This window comes from Alosa sapidissima, chromosome 4 (assembly GCF_018492685.1).
Source record: "Alosa sapidissima isolate fAloSap1 chromosome 4, fAloSap1.pri, whole genome shotgun sequence".
Taxonomy (NCBI): Eukaryota; Metazoa; Chordata; class Actinopteri; order Clupeiformes; family Clupeidae; genus Alosa; species Alosa sapidissima.
The window spans coordinates 20,623,415-20,642,034 of NC_055960.1; the positions used below are offsets into that span (position 1 = coordinate 20,623,415).

General features: G+C 39.9%; 1 protein-coding gene across 6 annotated transcripts in view; it reads left to right on the forward strand.

Annotated features, from left to right (window-relative positions):
• The window catches only part of LOC121706715 (immunoglobulin-like and fibronectin type III domain-containing protein 1), a 38,862-nt gene extending 21,569 nt beyond the window's left edge, over positions 1-17,293 (forward strand). For all 6 annotated transcript variants that reach the window (XM_042088680.1, XM_042088681.1, XM_042088679.1 and 3 more), the window contains 12 exons: positions 3,752-3,876; positions 4,725-4,869; positions 5,133-5,429; positions 5,543-5,839; positions 9,250-9,429; positions 9,562-9,690; positions 10,086-10,394; positions 10,508-10,593; positions 10,689-10,881; positions 14,123-14,419; positions 15,832-16,158; positions 16,387-17,293. In XM_042088680.1, coding sequence (XP_041944614.1) covers positions 3,752-3,876; positions 4,725-4,869; positions 5,133-5,429; positions 5,543-5,839; positions 9,250-9,429; positions 9,562-9,690; positions 10,086-10,394; positions 10,508-10,593; positions 10,689-10,881; positions 14,123-14,419; positions 15,832-16,158; positions 16,387-16,391 — 2,390 coding nt within the window. In that variant the 3' untranslated portion in view covers positions 16,392-17,293. The remainder of the gene's footprint in view (positions 1-3,751; positions 3,877-4,724; positions 4,870-5,132; positions 5,430-5,542; positions 5,840-9,249; positions 9,430-9,561; positions 9,691-10,085; positions 10,395-10,507; positions 10,594-10,688; positions 10,882-14,122; positions 14,420-15,831; positions 16,159-16,386) is intronic.
• Positions 17,294-18,620: the final 1,327 nt, after the last annotated feature.

An 18,620-nucleotide genomic window follows, 5' to 3' on the forward strand; every position in this document is an offset into this window, starting at 1 on the left:
ACGATTCTTTACTATTACCTGGCTTGTTTCATTACAAAGAATGCAGTGCAAATAATGACAATTTAAGGAGACACGAACACCTTCAAATATCCTAGGGTAGTGAGTAGGACACAAGAGATTATTTTCCAACACTGCCCTATTTCCACCCCCTTGTGCCTTGTCAACCAGGAAGATAAATTGAGGTAGAGGTCTGTGTGGGACAGATTTTTCAGTACCACGTCTGCCCACTCCCGCAATATTCTGTCCTGCTTCTGCATAATGTCTAATTTTTAGTCTCGCTCCCGCCTGCATCTGTAACATGTCTCGCTCCCACCCACTAAAGCCCGCACAAGATATGCAGGAGGGATATTAAATTTTGCTTTATGTTTCATGAAAGGAGCACTTGACACACACAACTGATTTTAAGTTTCTTGGTTCTGAATGTAGGCTACCTTTCTTTATAAAGTCAATAACAACTGAAGTAGCCTAGTGGTGCCCTCTTCCTATATCACGCTTTCAATTTTGACAACGGATCGGAGCATCAGGAAAGAATATAACACACATAAAAATTAATATCCGTTAGGCTGCTTAATCCCTGTTTTTTTAATGCTACCTAACAGAACATCCAGCTCAACTATAGGCTATTTGTGTAGCCTACAATAGTTTAATCATTTCCATATTTTATTTTATGCACATATTTAATTTGCGGGAGTGCAGTGAATCATCCGTTTCTCCTGCACCCACAAACACACCTCTCTCATCAAACCTGCATCTGTAAAGAGCTTTCAAACTTTGTCCCGCGCTGCACTCTTTTGCATCAATTAGCTAGCTATTGATGTCTATGTCATTACCACAGCAACCAATGCAAATTGGTTGGTAATGTGTGGTAACACTCAAATCCAATTCAATCACTTGTAAATAACAGTGTGGACTGACGTCGAAAAAAGCTGATTTCAGAAACAATTTTGTATATGGAGCATATACAATTGACCTGTCGCTAAGCCCCGCCCCCCATTGTTACCATGTGAAACTCGGACAAACAAACCAATGGCAGCTGACAGTATATTAAAGCAGGCTTTGAGGATGTTTTGGTCGATAAAGGATTTAATTTCTTCCAGAATCAATCAAAAGGGACTTAATTATGTTATGGAGGGGTGTATTGAAAACTTTAAAATAGGCTACATACGGGGACAGCTTAAAGTGGAGGCGGGTAGCCTATAGATCACCGTGTAAAAACCACTGACGTTAATGCTAGCTAGTGGAAGACTGATACTGAGATATGTACAACATTTGATGTAGTGAGAATATAGTAGTTGGTTAATGAGCATTTTCATCTTGGGATTTTACAGGGAACCTGGTTATTGTGCTCACGTTGTTGGCTTAGTAGCCTACGTAGACTGGCTATCAGTATTACACAACCCTCCATGTACAACGTTTAACCATGGTTATCCGTCAGGTTTTTGAGGAAATAAAATCCATAAATAACCATTAATTTGTAATTTGCCTCCTCCCTGTTGTTTCCTATGGAGTTGTTCGAGCTGATGTCCGAGTCAGTTGAGGCTGGACTGTCATTGGCTCATCCGCGTTCTAAGGGTGGCGTTTAGCGACAGGTCAATAGAATGCAATAGAACTCTATTGTACAATGGAATACAATAGATAGGTCGGAATGGTAAATGCAATGGAAATAAGATTTTTTTTATACATCTTAAAATGTATAACTATTTATTTGTATCTATCAATTTTTAACCAAGGGGGCGGAACTAGGGAGTGCTGGTTCCATTCTGCAGAAGCAATTTCACAGAAGTTTATAGTATAGGGCTTATTCGCAAACACCGCCGCGGCCATATTGTTGATATGACATTCCAGTTCTACAGTAATAGGCTATTCTATGCGAGAATCGCCTGTAGTGTGTAGATTTGAGCTGAGCAGAGCGGCCTAATGGCTTTATTTCGTCAATATCAAGAGTAGATAAACTTAATTGTTGTGGACCCATATCTAATACACTTAATAGCATTAAGTAAAGATCCGTCATTATTGTCAGTTGTAACTTACCCTGATATTTATAACTGTACATACATCGGCACACGTCGCAGCTGAAGACAAGGCGTTCAAGTCGCTTGAGTCAAGGTCGGCGAACTTATATTTGTTCCAGCAACGACATCGTCTAACATTGCCATGATCGCAGAGAATAAAGCTGCATCTCATTGGACTGCAATTGTATCTTGCATTTGCCTGTTGACAAGTCTGATGGGGCTAATGTTATGAAAGTAAAAAAATATGGGATATTTTACGGGAAAATATTAAAACAGGAAGACAGCTGGAAAAAAGTTGGCAGGCAGGTAGGATAGTGGGTGCCTCTGCTGTTAGAATGGCCTGTATTGCTGTTGTTAGAATGGCCTGTAGCCTATTGCACAAAATAGGCCTACCATCACGTTAAAATTTGTACAAATAAGCTAAATAAATAGCCTACAATTGACCGCTGCAAATAGACCCACCTATGCATTTTCTATATCAACAAAATGGCCGCTGTGAACGTTATTAACTGGTTATTACGTAGATTGAATATGCCTAATAGGTCATAGTATACCTCATAGCTCTAAATTGTAAGTACTTGTAACTGCATACATGGCCAGATACCAACGGCATTCTAGTTTTCATTAAAGTACTTAGGCATAGACCTATACATTCTGTGATGTAAAGAAGTGCTCAGTTATTTTAAAATGATAAGTCTCATATTCATGGTAATCAATGCCAGGAACCTTCATGTAGCAAGAATTACTGTGTGCTCAGTATTTTGTCTTTCCACGCAGTGTTGCTAATGAGTTTATGTTGTGTATGTTCTGTCTACCACTGTGCTTGCCAGTGTGTGTGTGTGTGTGTTTTATTCTAACAAAAAAGGAAATCCATTTGATTCAAACCTACACCTGGAAGACATTAGAAATATACTGAAGACACAAAGACCTCTTGTCTATAATTGTCCACGTTCCCATATGAAGACTAAAAAAAGAAGAATGAAGACTAGGAAACAAAGAAGAAAAAAGAAAATTACAGATACATGCAGGAGTGGTGGAGGGGCGGGAGCATTACCGCATGACAATCGCCTGGGCTTTCCAATTCCCGGACCTGTCATTACAATATCAGTCAACTTCGAAAAGAATTTCTAAATTTATATCAACGTGTGGGATCTACCCTGCATGGCAAGATGTGCATGGTTAACCAGCCATGCATTGAAAGAAGAACAATAACAAACCATTATAATGTCTGAAATTATGCAAACAAGAGTCAGAAGCAGTTAACAAGACAATAATTGTCAAAAAGTGAGAAGCAAAGAGACAAAAAGAAAAATGCATTCTATGAAGACAGAAGAGAGAAACAGAAGAATAGTTCTTCCGATGATCTGCCATTTTCATTAAGAAAGACAGATGGAAGACATCAGAAAAAATATTTTGGTACTTGCCAATGTCTGAAGATGTTTGTTTGAGATGAAATTGTTTTGATTAAGTATGAAAATCACCACACTTAACATCTGAACATGTATTTTACTGTGCATACATGAAGTAAAATACATGAAAAGGCATTCATGTTTTCTTTTAAAGTTTGTTTAGATATTAGATAGACATGTCTGGGGTAAGTATTATAGAACAGAGTGAACATATATGTTACACACATATATGTCATTCATCTGTAGTGAAAAATGCAGATAGAAGAGAGTGCAAACTCAATGGCCACATTTTCTTTCACTTACTATGCTATTTGAATAAAAATATTGCAGACCCCGGGGTTCACTTTTCTGCTGGACTTGAGGATTGCAAAGTCATTGTTGGGGAGCCAGCAGAGTTGGTTTGCAAGCTGAGCAGTGAAGAAGCGAAGGGAACATGGTACCACGATGGTGAAGAGGTAAGAATGGGAGATGCATGACATACATACATGACATTGGGGCAGCCGTGGCCCCACTGGTTAGCACTCTGGACTTGTAACTGGAGGGTTGCCGGTTCGAGCCCCGACCAGTGGGCCCACGGCTGAAGTGCCCTTGAGCAAGGCACCTAACCCCTCACTGCTCCCTGAGCGCCGCTGTGGTTGCAGGCAGCTCACTGCGCCGGGATTAGTGTGTGCTTCACCTCACTGTGTGCTGTGTTTCACTAATTCACGGACTGGGTTAAATGCAGAGACCAAATTTCCCTCACGGGATCAAAAGAGTATATATACTTATACTTATACAGAAGATGAGTTACACCAAGAGGGAGTAGGGTAAGAATGTAGAGCATTGCACCAAACAGAAAAAAAAAAACGGTGTCCTGTTCTTCACGCCTTGAATATAAAGGAATATCCCCTGTTAACATTATGTTTTTTGACATGTATTCACATCCTGACAATGAACTGTTTAAAACACTGAGGTCAGGCATACGTTCCCACAGGGATAAAACAGAAAGACGGAGGAGGAGTTTCTTTTCTTCAAGCCATCCGCATCCTTAACACATACACTGCACTTTTACCCCCCCCCCCCCCCCCCCCCCCCCCAATGTATTAAATTCTTCTAAATCTTTTTCTTTATCCATAAATAGACACTTATGCACATGAAAGTTAAGCAGCTACTGTAAATGCCCTTTCATTACATTTACAACAGTATCTCTATGTATGTGACAAAATATATTTCCCACAGTGCCTGATATTTAACAGTACACATCATTTAAGTCACGTGAAAAGCTTGGAGCATTTCATTAAATCCCACTTGTATCATTATGTAGATCGTAGAACCTTGTGAGGGGATAACAATCTCCAAGGATGGTGCTTTCCATAAGATGAGGATCGACAAAGTCACTGCCGAATTTGCTGGGAAATATAAATTTGAGGCAGATGGACGCAAAACAGAAGCCATAATTGCTGTTGAAGGTTAGTTAAAACACTATTTTGTTATTTATTTTAGACATTAGCTAGGTTCTTAAGAGTAACACCCAATGTTCTCTTTAAGAGTATTGCAAATGTCTTGCACCACTTCACATTTCCCTGTGAAATGTTGAAGACATTTTGACCTACCGTCACTTTAACAGAATACTTGTATGCTCTGTTTGTTTTCTGACTCACTTTCTGTCTCCAAATGCTGAATAACATAACAAAATTCTCATTACTAAATTACTTTTGCAATTCCTGAATAGATCCTCCAAGATTTGATGCAAAGGAGTTGGAAACATTTTCAGTTCCACTAGTTATAAAAACTGGTCATCGAGCTCAGTTCAAAGTTGCATATATCGGACAAGAACCTGCAAAAGTCCAGTGGTACCATGACGGTGAAGAACTAGTCCCTGATACCAACCTCAAGATTATGACTGATGAGGGATACAGCTGTGTAATGTTCAATTCCAAGATGACACGCAAGGACACAGGAGAGATCAAAATCAAAATAAAGAATGAGTTTGGAACTGTTGAAGCTTACACACAGCTCATTGTTCTTGGTGAGTTCTACCGGAGAACAGCATGTGATAATATTACTGACTAGAACTACATACAAAATAAAACTTGGGAGCTAGAAGATAACTGACATTCAGTTTCTCTTGTTTCCCCCCAGACAAGCCCACTCCCCCCCTTGGCCCTCTAGAAATCATTGAGGCCTCCTCCAATTGTATTGAAATTAAGTGGAGACCTCCAAAGGATGATGGTGGATCCCCCATAACTAATTACATTCTACAGCGCAATCAGATAGGACGCAACACTTGGAAAAAGCTTGGACAGATCCCAGGAGAGGCTTACTACAAGGACAGTGATGTAGACCATGGCAGAAGGTACTGTTATCGCATACAGGCTGTGACAGCAGAAGGTATCAGTGATCGGATGGAAACAGAAGATGTCCAGGCTGGGACAAAAGGTAATTTCAAATTTTCAGGCAATGGTCAACATAGAGATTTCCATAAAACGGGAAATGTTACAGTATACACTTATAAATGTTTAGTCACAAATCTTTAGAAAGACTAGTCTTAGTTTATGATCGACCACTCTATTTTGACTTAATCAAAGGAAGGGTTGTTCTATATGTCCACACATTTGACCTTAAAAAGAAATACAGTGTTCACCAATTCAGTTTGGGGTGTATTCTACATTTTAGTGACCTTACATCTTTTCTGAACTTGTAAATTTAAGCATTACATTTAGGCCACGTCCGCACGAAACCGACGGGTATATTTTTTCTTACCGCTTTCACACCTTTAATGACACCGGTAAATGAAAAAACTCCCATCCAAACTGACAAAGCGTTGTGGTGCTCAGGCCAGTCGATGACGTTGTGACAGTGCAGAGGCTTCACATTAATGCACGAAGAAGAGAAGAATAGCCCTTCAAAAGCAGTCGAGGGAAATAAGCAGTCTACATAAATTTCAGTTTACCATTCAACTGTAAAACTAATAAAATTTATTTCCAGGGTATGTGACTGCTATATACAGTATATTGCCAAAAGTATTGGGTCACCTGCCTTGACTCACATATGAACTTAAGTGACATCGCATTCTTCATCCATAGGGTTTAATATGACGTCGGTCCACCCTTTGCAGCTATAGCATCTTCAACTCTTCTGGGAAGGCTTTCCACAAGGTTTAGGAGTGTGTTTATGGGAATTTTTGACTATTCTTCCAGAAGTGCATTTGTGAGGTCACACACTGATGTTGGACGAGAAGGCCTGGCTCTCAATCACCGCTCTAATTCATCCCAAAGGTGTTCTACAGTGTTGAGGTCAGGACTGTGTGAAGGCCAGTCAAGTCCATCCACACCAAACTCTGTCTTACTTGGAATAAGAATGGGGTGTCATTTTTATATGGGAGTCAAGGCAGGTGACCCAATACTATAGTGTATGTGAATATGCTTTAAAGCAGGGGTTCCCAACCTTTTTCTTTACACGGACTGGACAACAGTTGTCATATTTTTGATGGACCGGTAGCAGGGACATTGATAGTATTTTGTGAAAGGTGGTGCTGATCATATTAGGGGGGGTTCGGGGTGTCTCCCCCTGGAAATTTTCAAAATTCTGGCTGTTAAATACACCCTTTTAACGTAGCTTGGAAGGGGCATAAAAACTTTAACAGAGCAAGCAGGGCCCGTTTTCTGTCTGACTTACAGTGACATGAACATTGGCTACCTGCATGATAAGGTTATCACTTCACTGCTGCTTGACACTACCCTGCATGGAGACATATTTCATGTTAGCCGCCCACAGCCCACATTATGCGCTTACGAGTGAAATAAATGTATTTTAAATCTGTCATCGACATCGCCATAGGCTATTTGCTACGCTATAAGCTACTGTTAGGCCTACAACAAGTCGCGATTTATTAGGCTATCCAATCCCTATGCTGTTTTCATGAACATTGCAGGAATCCACTAGCCTGGCGGGCCATCCTATATCACCTAAATTCGTGGCTCAGTGGAGCAGCAATCCACTCGCCAAGGAGGGTCATAGTTTGAAGATCATAGACCATAGATTATAGACAGAGAAAGCCTATGCAGTTGCCTCGTATAGCACGTTTTTTTCTTCCGCGGACCGGTTAGGCCCAGCCCACGGCCCGGCACCGGTCCATGGACCAGGAGTTGGAGACCCCCGCTTTAAAGGAACCGTATGTAAGAAGTGTATTTTAATTAATCATAAAATGGCCCTGATATGTCACTAGACATTAAGAAATCAAGTTCACTTCAAATATTTATATCACTGACAACAGTAGTCCGGCCACGATATTGTCATTTAAAAAGTGAAGTTGCAGCCCTCAACTGAGGTCATGTTGTGTTTTTGGCCTGATGTGCCACCCTCTACCTATTTACTAATCATGAAGTCAGTAGTGTTTCGGCATCCGGGTTGGCAACCTCGAGTCAGGGGGCAGTGGGAGGGGGAGGGGATACACCGCTCTACAGTAATTTGAAAGTGATTGCAGTACCAGTTTTGGCCACAATCTTACATATGGTTCCTTTAAGTTTTGCATTAGGTCTGGTATAGAGCAAGCTAGTTTTTAACTAATTTAAGCCAAAGTCCTTTTAGGCAAGTCCCTCCACTCGGCAGCCATATTGCAATGCATTTTGGGCACTTATCGGGCATCTATTTTGGGCACTTATCGGGCATCTATTTATATTATTTTGAACTGTGCATGCGCAAGGCTTCATGACACCAGCATCGCTCTAGCTGCGAGATCACAACGCATGATTAGCACGATGTATCCACAACATACCATATGATTGGCGCAATGTATTCAAATGTCAACTTTTGGCAGCGGAAGAGGTGGAATATGTGTAGACGACTGCCATGTTTGCGTTACAAACTAATCCCATACATTTCTATGGGAGATTATTTGAATGCTGTGTCTCCTCATTAGAAAGTCTCTGGTTTAGCTTAGGTGTGCTTCTAACTTTTTGAGTTTTTTTGCCGGACATTGCACATCATCTACCTAGGAGGGCACTGCTACCACATACAGTACTTTGGCCCATCATCAAATGCTTGACCATTTTTGAACGCTGAGACCCAGTAGAATTCTCAGAAACAGTCAGTATGATTGTGTGATGTACTGGCAACGAGTTACAGAGGCTTGAATTAGTGCTGGGCGGTATACCGGTTCACACCGTATACCGGTGTATAATTTCGTTATGATATGAATTTTTAACATACCGCCATAACGGTGTATTTGATTAGACAACATTTGGAACGCTGCGGCGCGCAGGACTTTTTTCACACGCACGCATGGTGTGACTGCGAAGCATGGTGAGGGTAAACACAAAACAGAAAAACTTTGAAAACTCTTTGCTTGTAATTCTTTGCTTTTGTATGTGCTGGATTTATGAATGTATATTTGGTGTGAAACTCCTAAGCACTTATGGCAATAGATTTTGTACCTATAGCTAAAAGTCACAAATGTGTGTTTGCGAACTATTTGTTTCTCAGCAAATGCCACGATGAACGGTAACAAATAGGCTAGGCTATGTAGGCTAAAGTCATATCGTGGGGAGTTTATTATTTAGTTTTGGCAATTAGCCCTGTAATAAGTGGGATAATGTATAGAACGCCGGTCATTATTGGGAAAATAAGTCCCTTCAGGGCGGAACAAGACCCCTCCGCTGTGCGTCGCAGAGTAATAGAATCTCTATCTGGAGAGCTAGGGGGCGGGCACGCGACAGACAATCCTTTTTGTCACAGTGAAATGAACTGCAAAATGTAAAAAATGACCCTTGATAGAACTTCACCTTATTCATTTTCACATGGCCACCGCTTAAGAATTACACATAGCCTTTAAATAAATTTCTTTGCAGCATACCCTGGAGCCCCATCTGTTCCTAAAGTGGAAAGTGTGTTTAAGGACTGCATTAATCTGACCTGGACCCCTCCCTCCAACACTGGTGGAACCAACATCCTAGGCTACATTTTGGAGAAGAGAAAGAAAGGAAGCAATCTTTGGGGTCAGGTTAACAAATCAGATGAACTGATCAAAGGTTAGTTTAAAGTAGAGATCTTAATGACACTTGTCTCTTATATTTATGTATGTGATAAACTGCTGTGGAGAAGCTGACTGAGGTTGTTTTGGTATATTAGTATTTATTTTTGTGCATGATATGTGTCCACAGGCAAGAAATATGGAGTGAAAGATGTCATTGAAGGCATGGAGTATGAATTCCGCATCTGTGCTATAAATATCTCCGGAGCTGGAGAATTCAGTACCCCATCTGAATTTGTGTTTGCTAGAGATCCCAAAAGTAAGTTGAAAGTTATATTCATTTTCATAAACCACACCATATTTCAAATGGCATTATTGGCCAATTTTTTTTCTCATTCTTAATAATGAGTAACAGGCCCATTTAACTGTTTGTGTTCTGGGTTCATAAAAACCTGGCATCTGACATCAGTTAAATATGATTCTCAAATATGTCTTACATCGTTGATATGCCATGCCAATGCAATATCAATGCATTTAGCACTGGCATGCAACTTCACGAGCGAACTTAAATTATCCACCATGTACTTCCAGGTTTTTGTCATTGTATGACAATGATAAATAATTCAAACTGATAAATGAAATTAGATACCAGAACATTTTTAAAATGTCGTGCCATAACCAAAATGTACAAAATTATTATCATGTTTTCAACAGAGCCACCTGGAAAGGTTATTGACCTAAAGGTAACAGATTCGACCTACACTACCTTGTCCCTGTCTTGGACTAAACCAAAGGAAGAGAAAGGGGTGCAAGATGAGGCTAAAGGATACTTTGTGGAGATTCGGCCAGCAGAGAACACTGAGTGGGACCGCTGCAATGTCAACCATATCATAATGTGCTCATACACAGTGAAGGGCATGAAGTCTATGGGCATGTATTGGGTGAGAGTCATAGCTGAAAATGATGGTGGACCGGGAGAGCCCCAAGAACTAGATAATTACATTCTTGCAATGCCTCCACCAGGTAAAATCATGCGCATCAACATTTTTTTACAATTACGTTTAGGGAAAACCTTGTTTTTCCACACCACAATGATTATCCCAGTAACATTGGGTAAACTGTGTTTCCATTCTTAGTCCGACCCAGATTCACAGATCAGAAAATTAAAAGCATCATGGTGGTCCAAGCAGGGAACTCTGCCCGTTTCAATATCAACTTTGAGGTGAGATTTCCACACCATGTTCAATTGAAACAATGTTTACAATGTATGCAGTTTTCTTTTTAACAACGTATGCATGTTTGGTTTTTAACATTTAGGCTTCGCCATGGCCAGATGTGACCTGGTTAAAAGACGGTGTCCCTGTATCCAAGCGCATCACCATTAGCAATGCTCCTGGCGCATCCCAAATATTGATCCCTTCTTCTGAGCGCTCTGACACAGGAATATACACCATTGTGGTTAAAAACATTGTTGGCCAGGAGACCTTCAGCATTGAGATCAGAGTCACAGGTGTGATGGTTTCATAGTAATGATGATTAAGCCCTGTAATAGCCTAACCTATGTGTGGTGCTACCAACTGCATGACACTAGGCCTAGATATTTTCTTAGTGTCTCTGGTAGCCTATGTTATTTCACACAATGTTTCAAAAAATTGATGATATGCCGGTCAAATATCCTATTATGGCTTCTTAATTAGTCAAGTTGAGCAAAACTGGACAAAGGCTATGTAGCTTAAAGCATGACAAAATCAGGCAGTATAGAATGCAACATGTTCATTAGCCTAACTTAAACATGCTTAACTAGTGTCAATTTAAAGATCTCTATGCTGTTTTTTAGTGATGTAGTACTCGAGTCCGGTCTCGGACTCGAGTCTGGTCTCGAGAACGATTTCTGCTTTCTCGGACTCGACTCGGACTTGTTCCTTCAAAGACTCGGTCTTGACTCGGTCTCGGACCACAGTGGGAGGAGAAGGACTTGTAATTTCAGACCGAGTCCTCGAGACCAACACATTTTTTTATGTTCATATAAAAAAAAAATCAAAATGAAATTTCACGGCGGCCACGTCTTTGCCCCTTGTTGGCCTTGGTGCCCCCTTCTTTCAATATTCTGCTTTGCGTCCGTTTAATAGCGATTTTTATTTAGCCTATAGCCTGTTAAAATAATCTTAGCATCACAGCGCAAACTAATTCAGTCTTACACAGTGGAGAAAATGACAGCGCATGGCAAGACAGAAAGTGCGTCCAAATTCACCCATTCTTCTCAGTTGAAATACTCGCAATCGCTAAGCCTACTCATCACACAGGTACATGTATCACATCACATGAAAGAACTTTTTCTCAGCTTTTAAACAATGTTAGCCGCTAATTGCTGTGGTGAACGGTTCGCGAGAAAAGTAAATAATATAATTACATTTAATCATAACGTCTACATAAGGTGCTACACCCATCTCCCTACACATTCATCTCGGTGGAATACTTCACAAACCCTTCGTTCAGCACATGACAAACCATATATCAGAATAAACAGCAGACCTTACCGAACACAAAGGTGTAAAGCAGTCCCCTGTACAGTAAGCCGTTCCAGAGTATTCCGGTTAAATTAAAAATGTAATCTGCAGCAAGGTCTACATTCATGTCTCCAACTTTGGTCTTTAGGTTTCAAAATGTGTTTAAATCGTTCTTCATGATTTCATAACAGGCCAAATACAAAATAAATGTTACAAATATTGCCTAGATATAGGTAAATATTAAAATCAGAGGATGTACAGCTGAGTAAGAGTTTGTGAAAGGAGTCGTAATGATCAAAAAATCTAGGTTGCATCAGTTTCTTAAAGCTGAGCTGTGCTTAAATTGTTCAATACATGATTCCATAACAGGCCAAATATATAAATATTAAATATAGCCTAGACATCTACATATTAGATGATCAGATGGTTTACAGTTCTATGTAATATGTCATGTTTCATGTTTTTGTAATGTTTCATACAGTGATTCAGGTCTACTGCTGTGAATAGGCTAAATACAACTTTGATTATTTTTATAGCCTACTACTGTATAGTTAACTTTGGCCTTGGTGCCCTGACATGTGGCCTTTGTGCCCCCCACTAAATATGCCCAACTGAAGGCCAAGTGGCCTTGCCCCTAAAATGGTGAAATTCCAAGCCTGGGCCTAACTGTATACTTATTAATTGGGGTGATATTAAATCATATGAAAACTGACATGTTTTTATGGTCTTGGTCTCGACTCCTAAAGGACTCGGTCTCGACTCGGACTCGACTGTATTTGAAAACCAACGGACTCGGTCTCGACCCTTCAAAGACTCGGTCTTGTCTCGGACTTGGCATAGGCGGTCTCGTCCCCATCACTACTGTTTTCATGGTTGTTTTAAATAGGCTACGTTGTTTGTTGCTGCCACGTTATCTCCAGTGGTTCAACAGTTCCACTTGCGCAGATGCGCACAAACATTGAATGAGCGCTCACACCACTACCCCCTAATGTGATGCCTCTTTATTTGATAACACTAAATTAAGAAATATTTCCTATTCTGGAAAATGTTTAGTTGCTTTTTCTTTTGGTCCGCAGATTGCAGATTATTACATTCTGTTTTTATTCACATTTTACACAACGTCCCAACTTTTTCTGTTTTGGGGTTGTATAAGGGGTCTGGGGAACACTGTGTGGGCAGGTGATTTTCCAAGCCTATGGACTTTTGAATAGTATTCAGGTAAAGGTTAATAGGAATGATAAATACTGTTATTAACCGTTTATCTAAAACTCCGGAACAAGTGAAATTAGTTTTGTTCTTGTTTCTGGTTACGTTTATCCAAAAATTGTGTTCGTATCCGGTTTTTTTTTAGCTTTTCATTCTTTGAATGGTTTCTAATCCCTGCTTATAAACCCAGTGTAGTTTCTTCAATATAAACTTAATTCATTTCAACAACACTATCCCTGATTATCATGTCTGACCTCAACAATATAGAATGCCTTTGTATGTGGTTTATTTGCATATAAATGATTCCGCAGATTTTGCAACAACGGCAACCTACACAGCGGGTAGTCTATGCAGTGGCTCAAAACGACGTAAAAAATGATGTGCACTAAACTGACACTTTGAATAGCCCAGGCTACTTTGGATTGCCTTTAGACTTTGAATAAACAAACGACAATTCTGACTGCAAGGTCCCAAATTGAAACGCGAAAATGGTCCCGAATTTAAGTTTTAGAATGGCACACAAAGCATGACCAGCTACAGACAACGAGTGGCAGACAGAGCGTGATGTCACTTATAGGCTACCAGAGACAGAGAGAGTCACATCGTTGCAAATTTCAGATGATGATGCATCATTCCACAAACTGGTTTGTCTTCTCTATCATCAAGTTATTCAATAGGCTAAACATATAGCCTTAACTCAAAACAGCTGTTAGGCTTATGTGATTTTGATCTGTAAAAAATGTCACATGCAACCATGCTTAAATTCTGCACATTGAACATTTATTATAATGAATATATTAATAATTAATATAATAATATTTAGTATTCATTACTGAATGATTAGCTGGAATTATGTTTTTTCCTATCATCCTATTTTTTAAAGCAGGCCTATCTATGGACATGTAATTGGGCTACTGGTTTTGTTTGAACGGGCACTGCACTAGTTCTACTGATATAACATGTTTTTATGATACAATTATTATTATTTGTATTTTATTTTTTCTATCGAAAGAGTCAATCTGTTTGGCCTCATTACAGATGAGCCCAAACCTCCTGGTCCGGTGGAAATTGATGAAAACGTGCCAGGGACAGTGACTATATCCTGGACCGCGTCGCCAGATGAGAAGCGTGATGACCGGCTCCACTACATGGTGACCAAGCGGGACTCCAGCAAGAGAACATGGCACACTGTGGGAGATCATATCTTCAACAATAAGTTCACTGCTTGTAATATCATGCCTGGGCGTGAGTACAGTTTCAGAGTCTACGCAAAAAATGACATGGGACTCTCTGCACCATCAGAGTCACAAAAGTGGCTTATCAGTGCCAAGAAAGGTTTGTGTCCTACTGTTTATAATTATGGCAAACTGTTTATCTGTGTCTGTCTGTCCACTGGAGTTACTGGGGGGTGGTACTTAGGACCTTTTTTTCTGAATTGTGCAATAAGTTGAATTCCGCACAAACTAATGAAGTCAATACAAAGGGTGAGGTGCTGGCATCCCCACAAGGGAGCAGGGGGTCATGTATTTGAGTCCAGCCTGCAGTCATTTTCCAGTCCCTCCCCAGCTTTCTCTTGCTTCCTGTCTTATTTTAATTCAGGGGGGGAAACGCCCCCAAAATAGCCTGACAATGTCATACTCAAAATTCTAGTCAGAATTTGAGTCTAATATTGCTCCATTGGGACGTAATTATGGGGCGTGTTTCAACCAATACAGGGGAGGGAAATGCCTCTGCACTCAATTGGATAGACCTAACTAATCAGAGCAACGAAAAAAGCTTATGTGAGCTGAGGAAGAACACCCGAACCATCTTTCTTCTCCACAAATGCCTTAACCTTGTTTTCTAAAGTTATTGTGCTGTCAATATCTTGTACAACACCTAATAGGGAAATCTAAGACAACCAAATATGTAGCAGGGTAGGCTATTACGAAAAACAGATATTTCCCCTCCTTCGTTTTATAAAAAATAATTCAGTTCACACAGATGATACAAACATGCAATATACAGCAGGGGAAGGGTGTCGCAAACCCCTCAAGCAAACAGGTAGCCAACCACAGATTTAAATAAAGGAGGGAACAACATATCACAATGCAAACACGCTGTTTTCCCTTGATGAAAGTGAAACTGGAGTTTTCCCACATATCCACATTGGCTGAAGTTTTCAGAAATAATAGTTTTTAGTGATAAAAACTCCATTTTCGTGTAAATGAAAGGCCAAACCGCATGGAAATAATATGGGATCTTAGAAGCCATCTGTGTAGCTTCTATCCACAGTGTTTTTGTTGCAAACAAAATCAACCTAAGCGTGCTCAAGTAACGTGATAAGACGAGGCACTGTTGCTCATCTGTCCATCATTGAAAAAGCCCACCCTAACAATTAGATTGGTCCAAACAGCTCTGTTTCGAGCATAGTTGCTCCACAACGGAGCAATGCCAGACCGAACTTCCTGACCTCAAATTTTGTGGGCGGGGCTAAGTTCAGCTGGCACCCAGGCTACCCCTAAAATATACTTAAGAAGAATTATCTTCATGAGTAGTTCAATTAGCTTCTCGGGTCAATTAAGTTTAGCCTAATGACAGCAACATGAATTCCTGTACCTTCATCATCAGTTTAAGTCATTTCCTGAGTCACTTAAAAATACTGTACCTTTGAAAAATATTTTATCATCTATCATCTATAGGCTGCATGACATGTGTAAATGTTTGAATAAAATGTACTGTCTTTTTTGTTTTTCATGTAACTTCAGAAAAGTTTACACTGGACATGCCTGAGTCTAAGACATGCAACCTGGAGAGGCCTCCCAAGTTCCTGGTTCCTCTGAAGATGCACACTGCTCCCCAGGGCTACGAATGCTACATGAGCTGTGCTATAAGGGGGGATCCAAGGCCCCATGTCACCTGGTACCGCAACAACATCAGCCTCAATACAAACACCAACTACTACATATCTAACACTTGTGGTGTCTGCTCCATGCTCATCTTAAGAGTTGGTCCCAAGGACACAGGAGAGTACAAGGTTGTTGCAGAGAACCCCCTGGGGAGGGCAGAGTGCACTACTAAACTTACTGTCCGAGGTAAGAATATAATTTGTGATTGTTGACACATTTATGAGAACTTCGATCTGACAACCGAAACAATGATGCCAGAAGCTGAATAAATATGTACATATCCGAGTAAGTTAGTAAACAAGCAAGTGATAAATTCATAAGACACAAACAAAATTACTGTTAACTAACCTCAGGTTAAGGAACTGGCAAAAGGCATGGCTTCTTCTGACAAATTTGTCTTTGTTTGCTTTCCAGATTAAAGCAAGACTGCATCAATGGCCTGGATGCTTCATTCACAACAATTTTTGTGATTTTTGTGCTTTTGAGATATTTCTTGGACTCAGTGAAACTTATTTTGTGATTTGGTGAATTGTTATTTTTATGTAGAAGTATTTTTGTGTATCTTTTTGTGAAGATATAATGTGTTTATCACATGTAATGTGATGTTACTCGACATTCTAGGTGTTGCATACACTAGAGAATGGTATGCATCACTCAATTAATTTGATTTTGGGGGATGAACAGGAATAGGAGTTGGAATGAACTGTACCATGCATCATGCTTTGCCCTAGACAGAATGTGCTCATAGACAACTCTGGACAAATAATTCTAGACACTACTATGCAATATCTGAACCAGCAGTAGATAAGTGACCATAAATATGCATGTGACGAAATATATGTCTTGCATTGCCAGCTGAATAATTCTGCTTCTTAATTATAGTAACTAAGACACTATACTCTACACCATGTTGAAATGACTATTGTGGAAATGTAGAAGAAACACAACATCTGTGTTTAAGTGCATGAAAACATGTACTTGATCAATAAACAATGTATGTATCAATATTGAATTTAATCAAAATGTCACCAATGTGTATTTCCATTTTAGATAATAATGCATCAACTAAACAGAATAAGTAAATGTCCCAACACATGATCTATTTGCTCTCCCTCGGGCAGTTACCAGGCACCTGTGGTAGATGACATTGTTATAGTGCAGGAGTTGCTGCAGAGTGGCATGTGTGGATGTCAAGTACATCCTGACTAGATAACAAGGATCACACATGCTCTGCCCACTCACGCAGCAGGGTTTAATGCATGCCTCAGAAACAATGTAATACTTCAAAGTTAAACACTTGAAATAAAAGACTACATTTTAAGATCCTTGTAGTGTATTCCAACACTAACCACACTGATAGTAGAATAAGTGGGCCAAGGAAACATTGCTGCAATAGCTGCATATAAACTGCACAAAGAAAAGTCAACACTATCTTGACATTGCACTGAAGAACATAGACAGAACTGGACTCGTAGCTGGGTTCACCTGTGACTGAGAATACAGAATAAATCATTCCCTCCATGTGACCATAGCATATGAGGACTCTACAAGTCAACCAGCTCAGGGAATCAGTGTGTGATTTATTTCTTCATGTACACAATAATGAGAAACAGTGTAGAAGTTAGGCAAACTCTAATTACTGCATGGATGGTAAATGCCTGGTTTCCTAAGAGCTTCCGTAATGAGGACAAGACCATCCTTCAATATCATAACCATACATCACACTCAAGATTTCATGGCAATCTGGGGCTTTCCCTCCCTTATACCAGTTTAACTGGAGAAAACACAGCACCAACACAAAGTAATTTGCAGAGGCAGAATAATCAGTCACTAGAATGAATCTGGATGATCAATCATTTTCTTTTTTACCTATCTAATGCGAAAAAAGCCCTTGCCCAAGGCACATCCGGCTTTTTTTGGAATCTTGACAAATATACTGTGTGGTCTCTGACCCCCTGCCGTAGCACCAGATCATATGATGTGTGTGACTAGTGACTAGGTCAAACATTTGACATGGCCGCCTGACTGATTTACAAGTACATAGTGTGCCCTGAATCCATTCCAAACCCATGTATACTAAACCTTCCCTTATTTGGTCCAATTCCACTGTGTTGTATAATAATCTCCTTGCAGAGTATAAGTCTTCCCCAGTTGGCTCTGCATTCCTTTAACACTCACACTGCTTGCAGTCCTTCTCTGATGGTACATGAGAATACTCTGGGTTATAAACAAGGGTGCAAACGACACCAGTTGATCATTCCAAGGCTTAAGTTTCCCACAAATGTTTTTTGAAAACACATAGCCCTATAGATGTAATATAGCCATACATGACCTAGAATAGAAAAAAAAGTCTTGACAACAAAAAAGGGATATTCTCTAAACATGCCTGTGTGTTTGTTACAATTTACATTTTGAGTCTGATACTCAATTAAGGAACTGATATTCAATACATCGAACAGTGACTATTTCTGTAGCTCTGTTTTATGACACTTTAGAATAATTGACAATATGTACAAAGACAGAACATTATACAACGTCTAATGGTGCTTCAAATGTATCAGGTAAATTATTGGGTAAGTTATGGGTAATTATGGGTATGGGTAAATTATTAATTAATTTACCTGATGGAAAATTAACTAATGATTCCA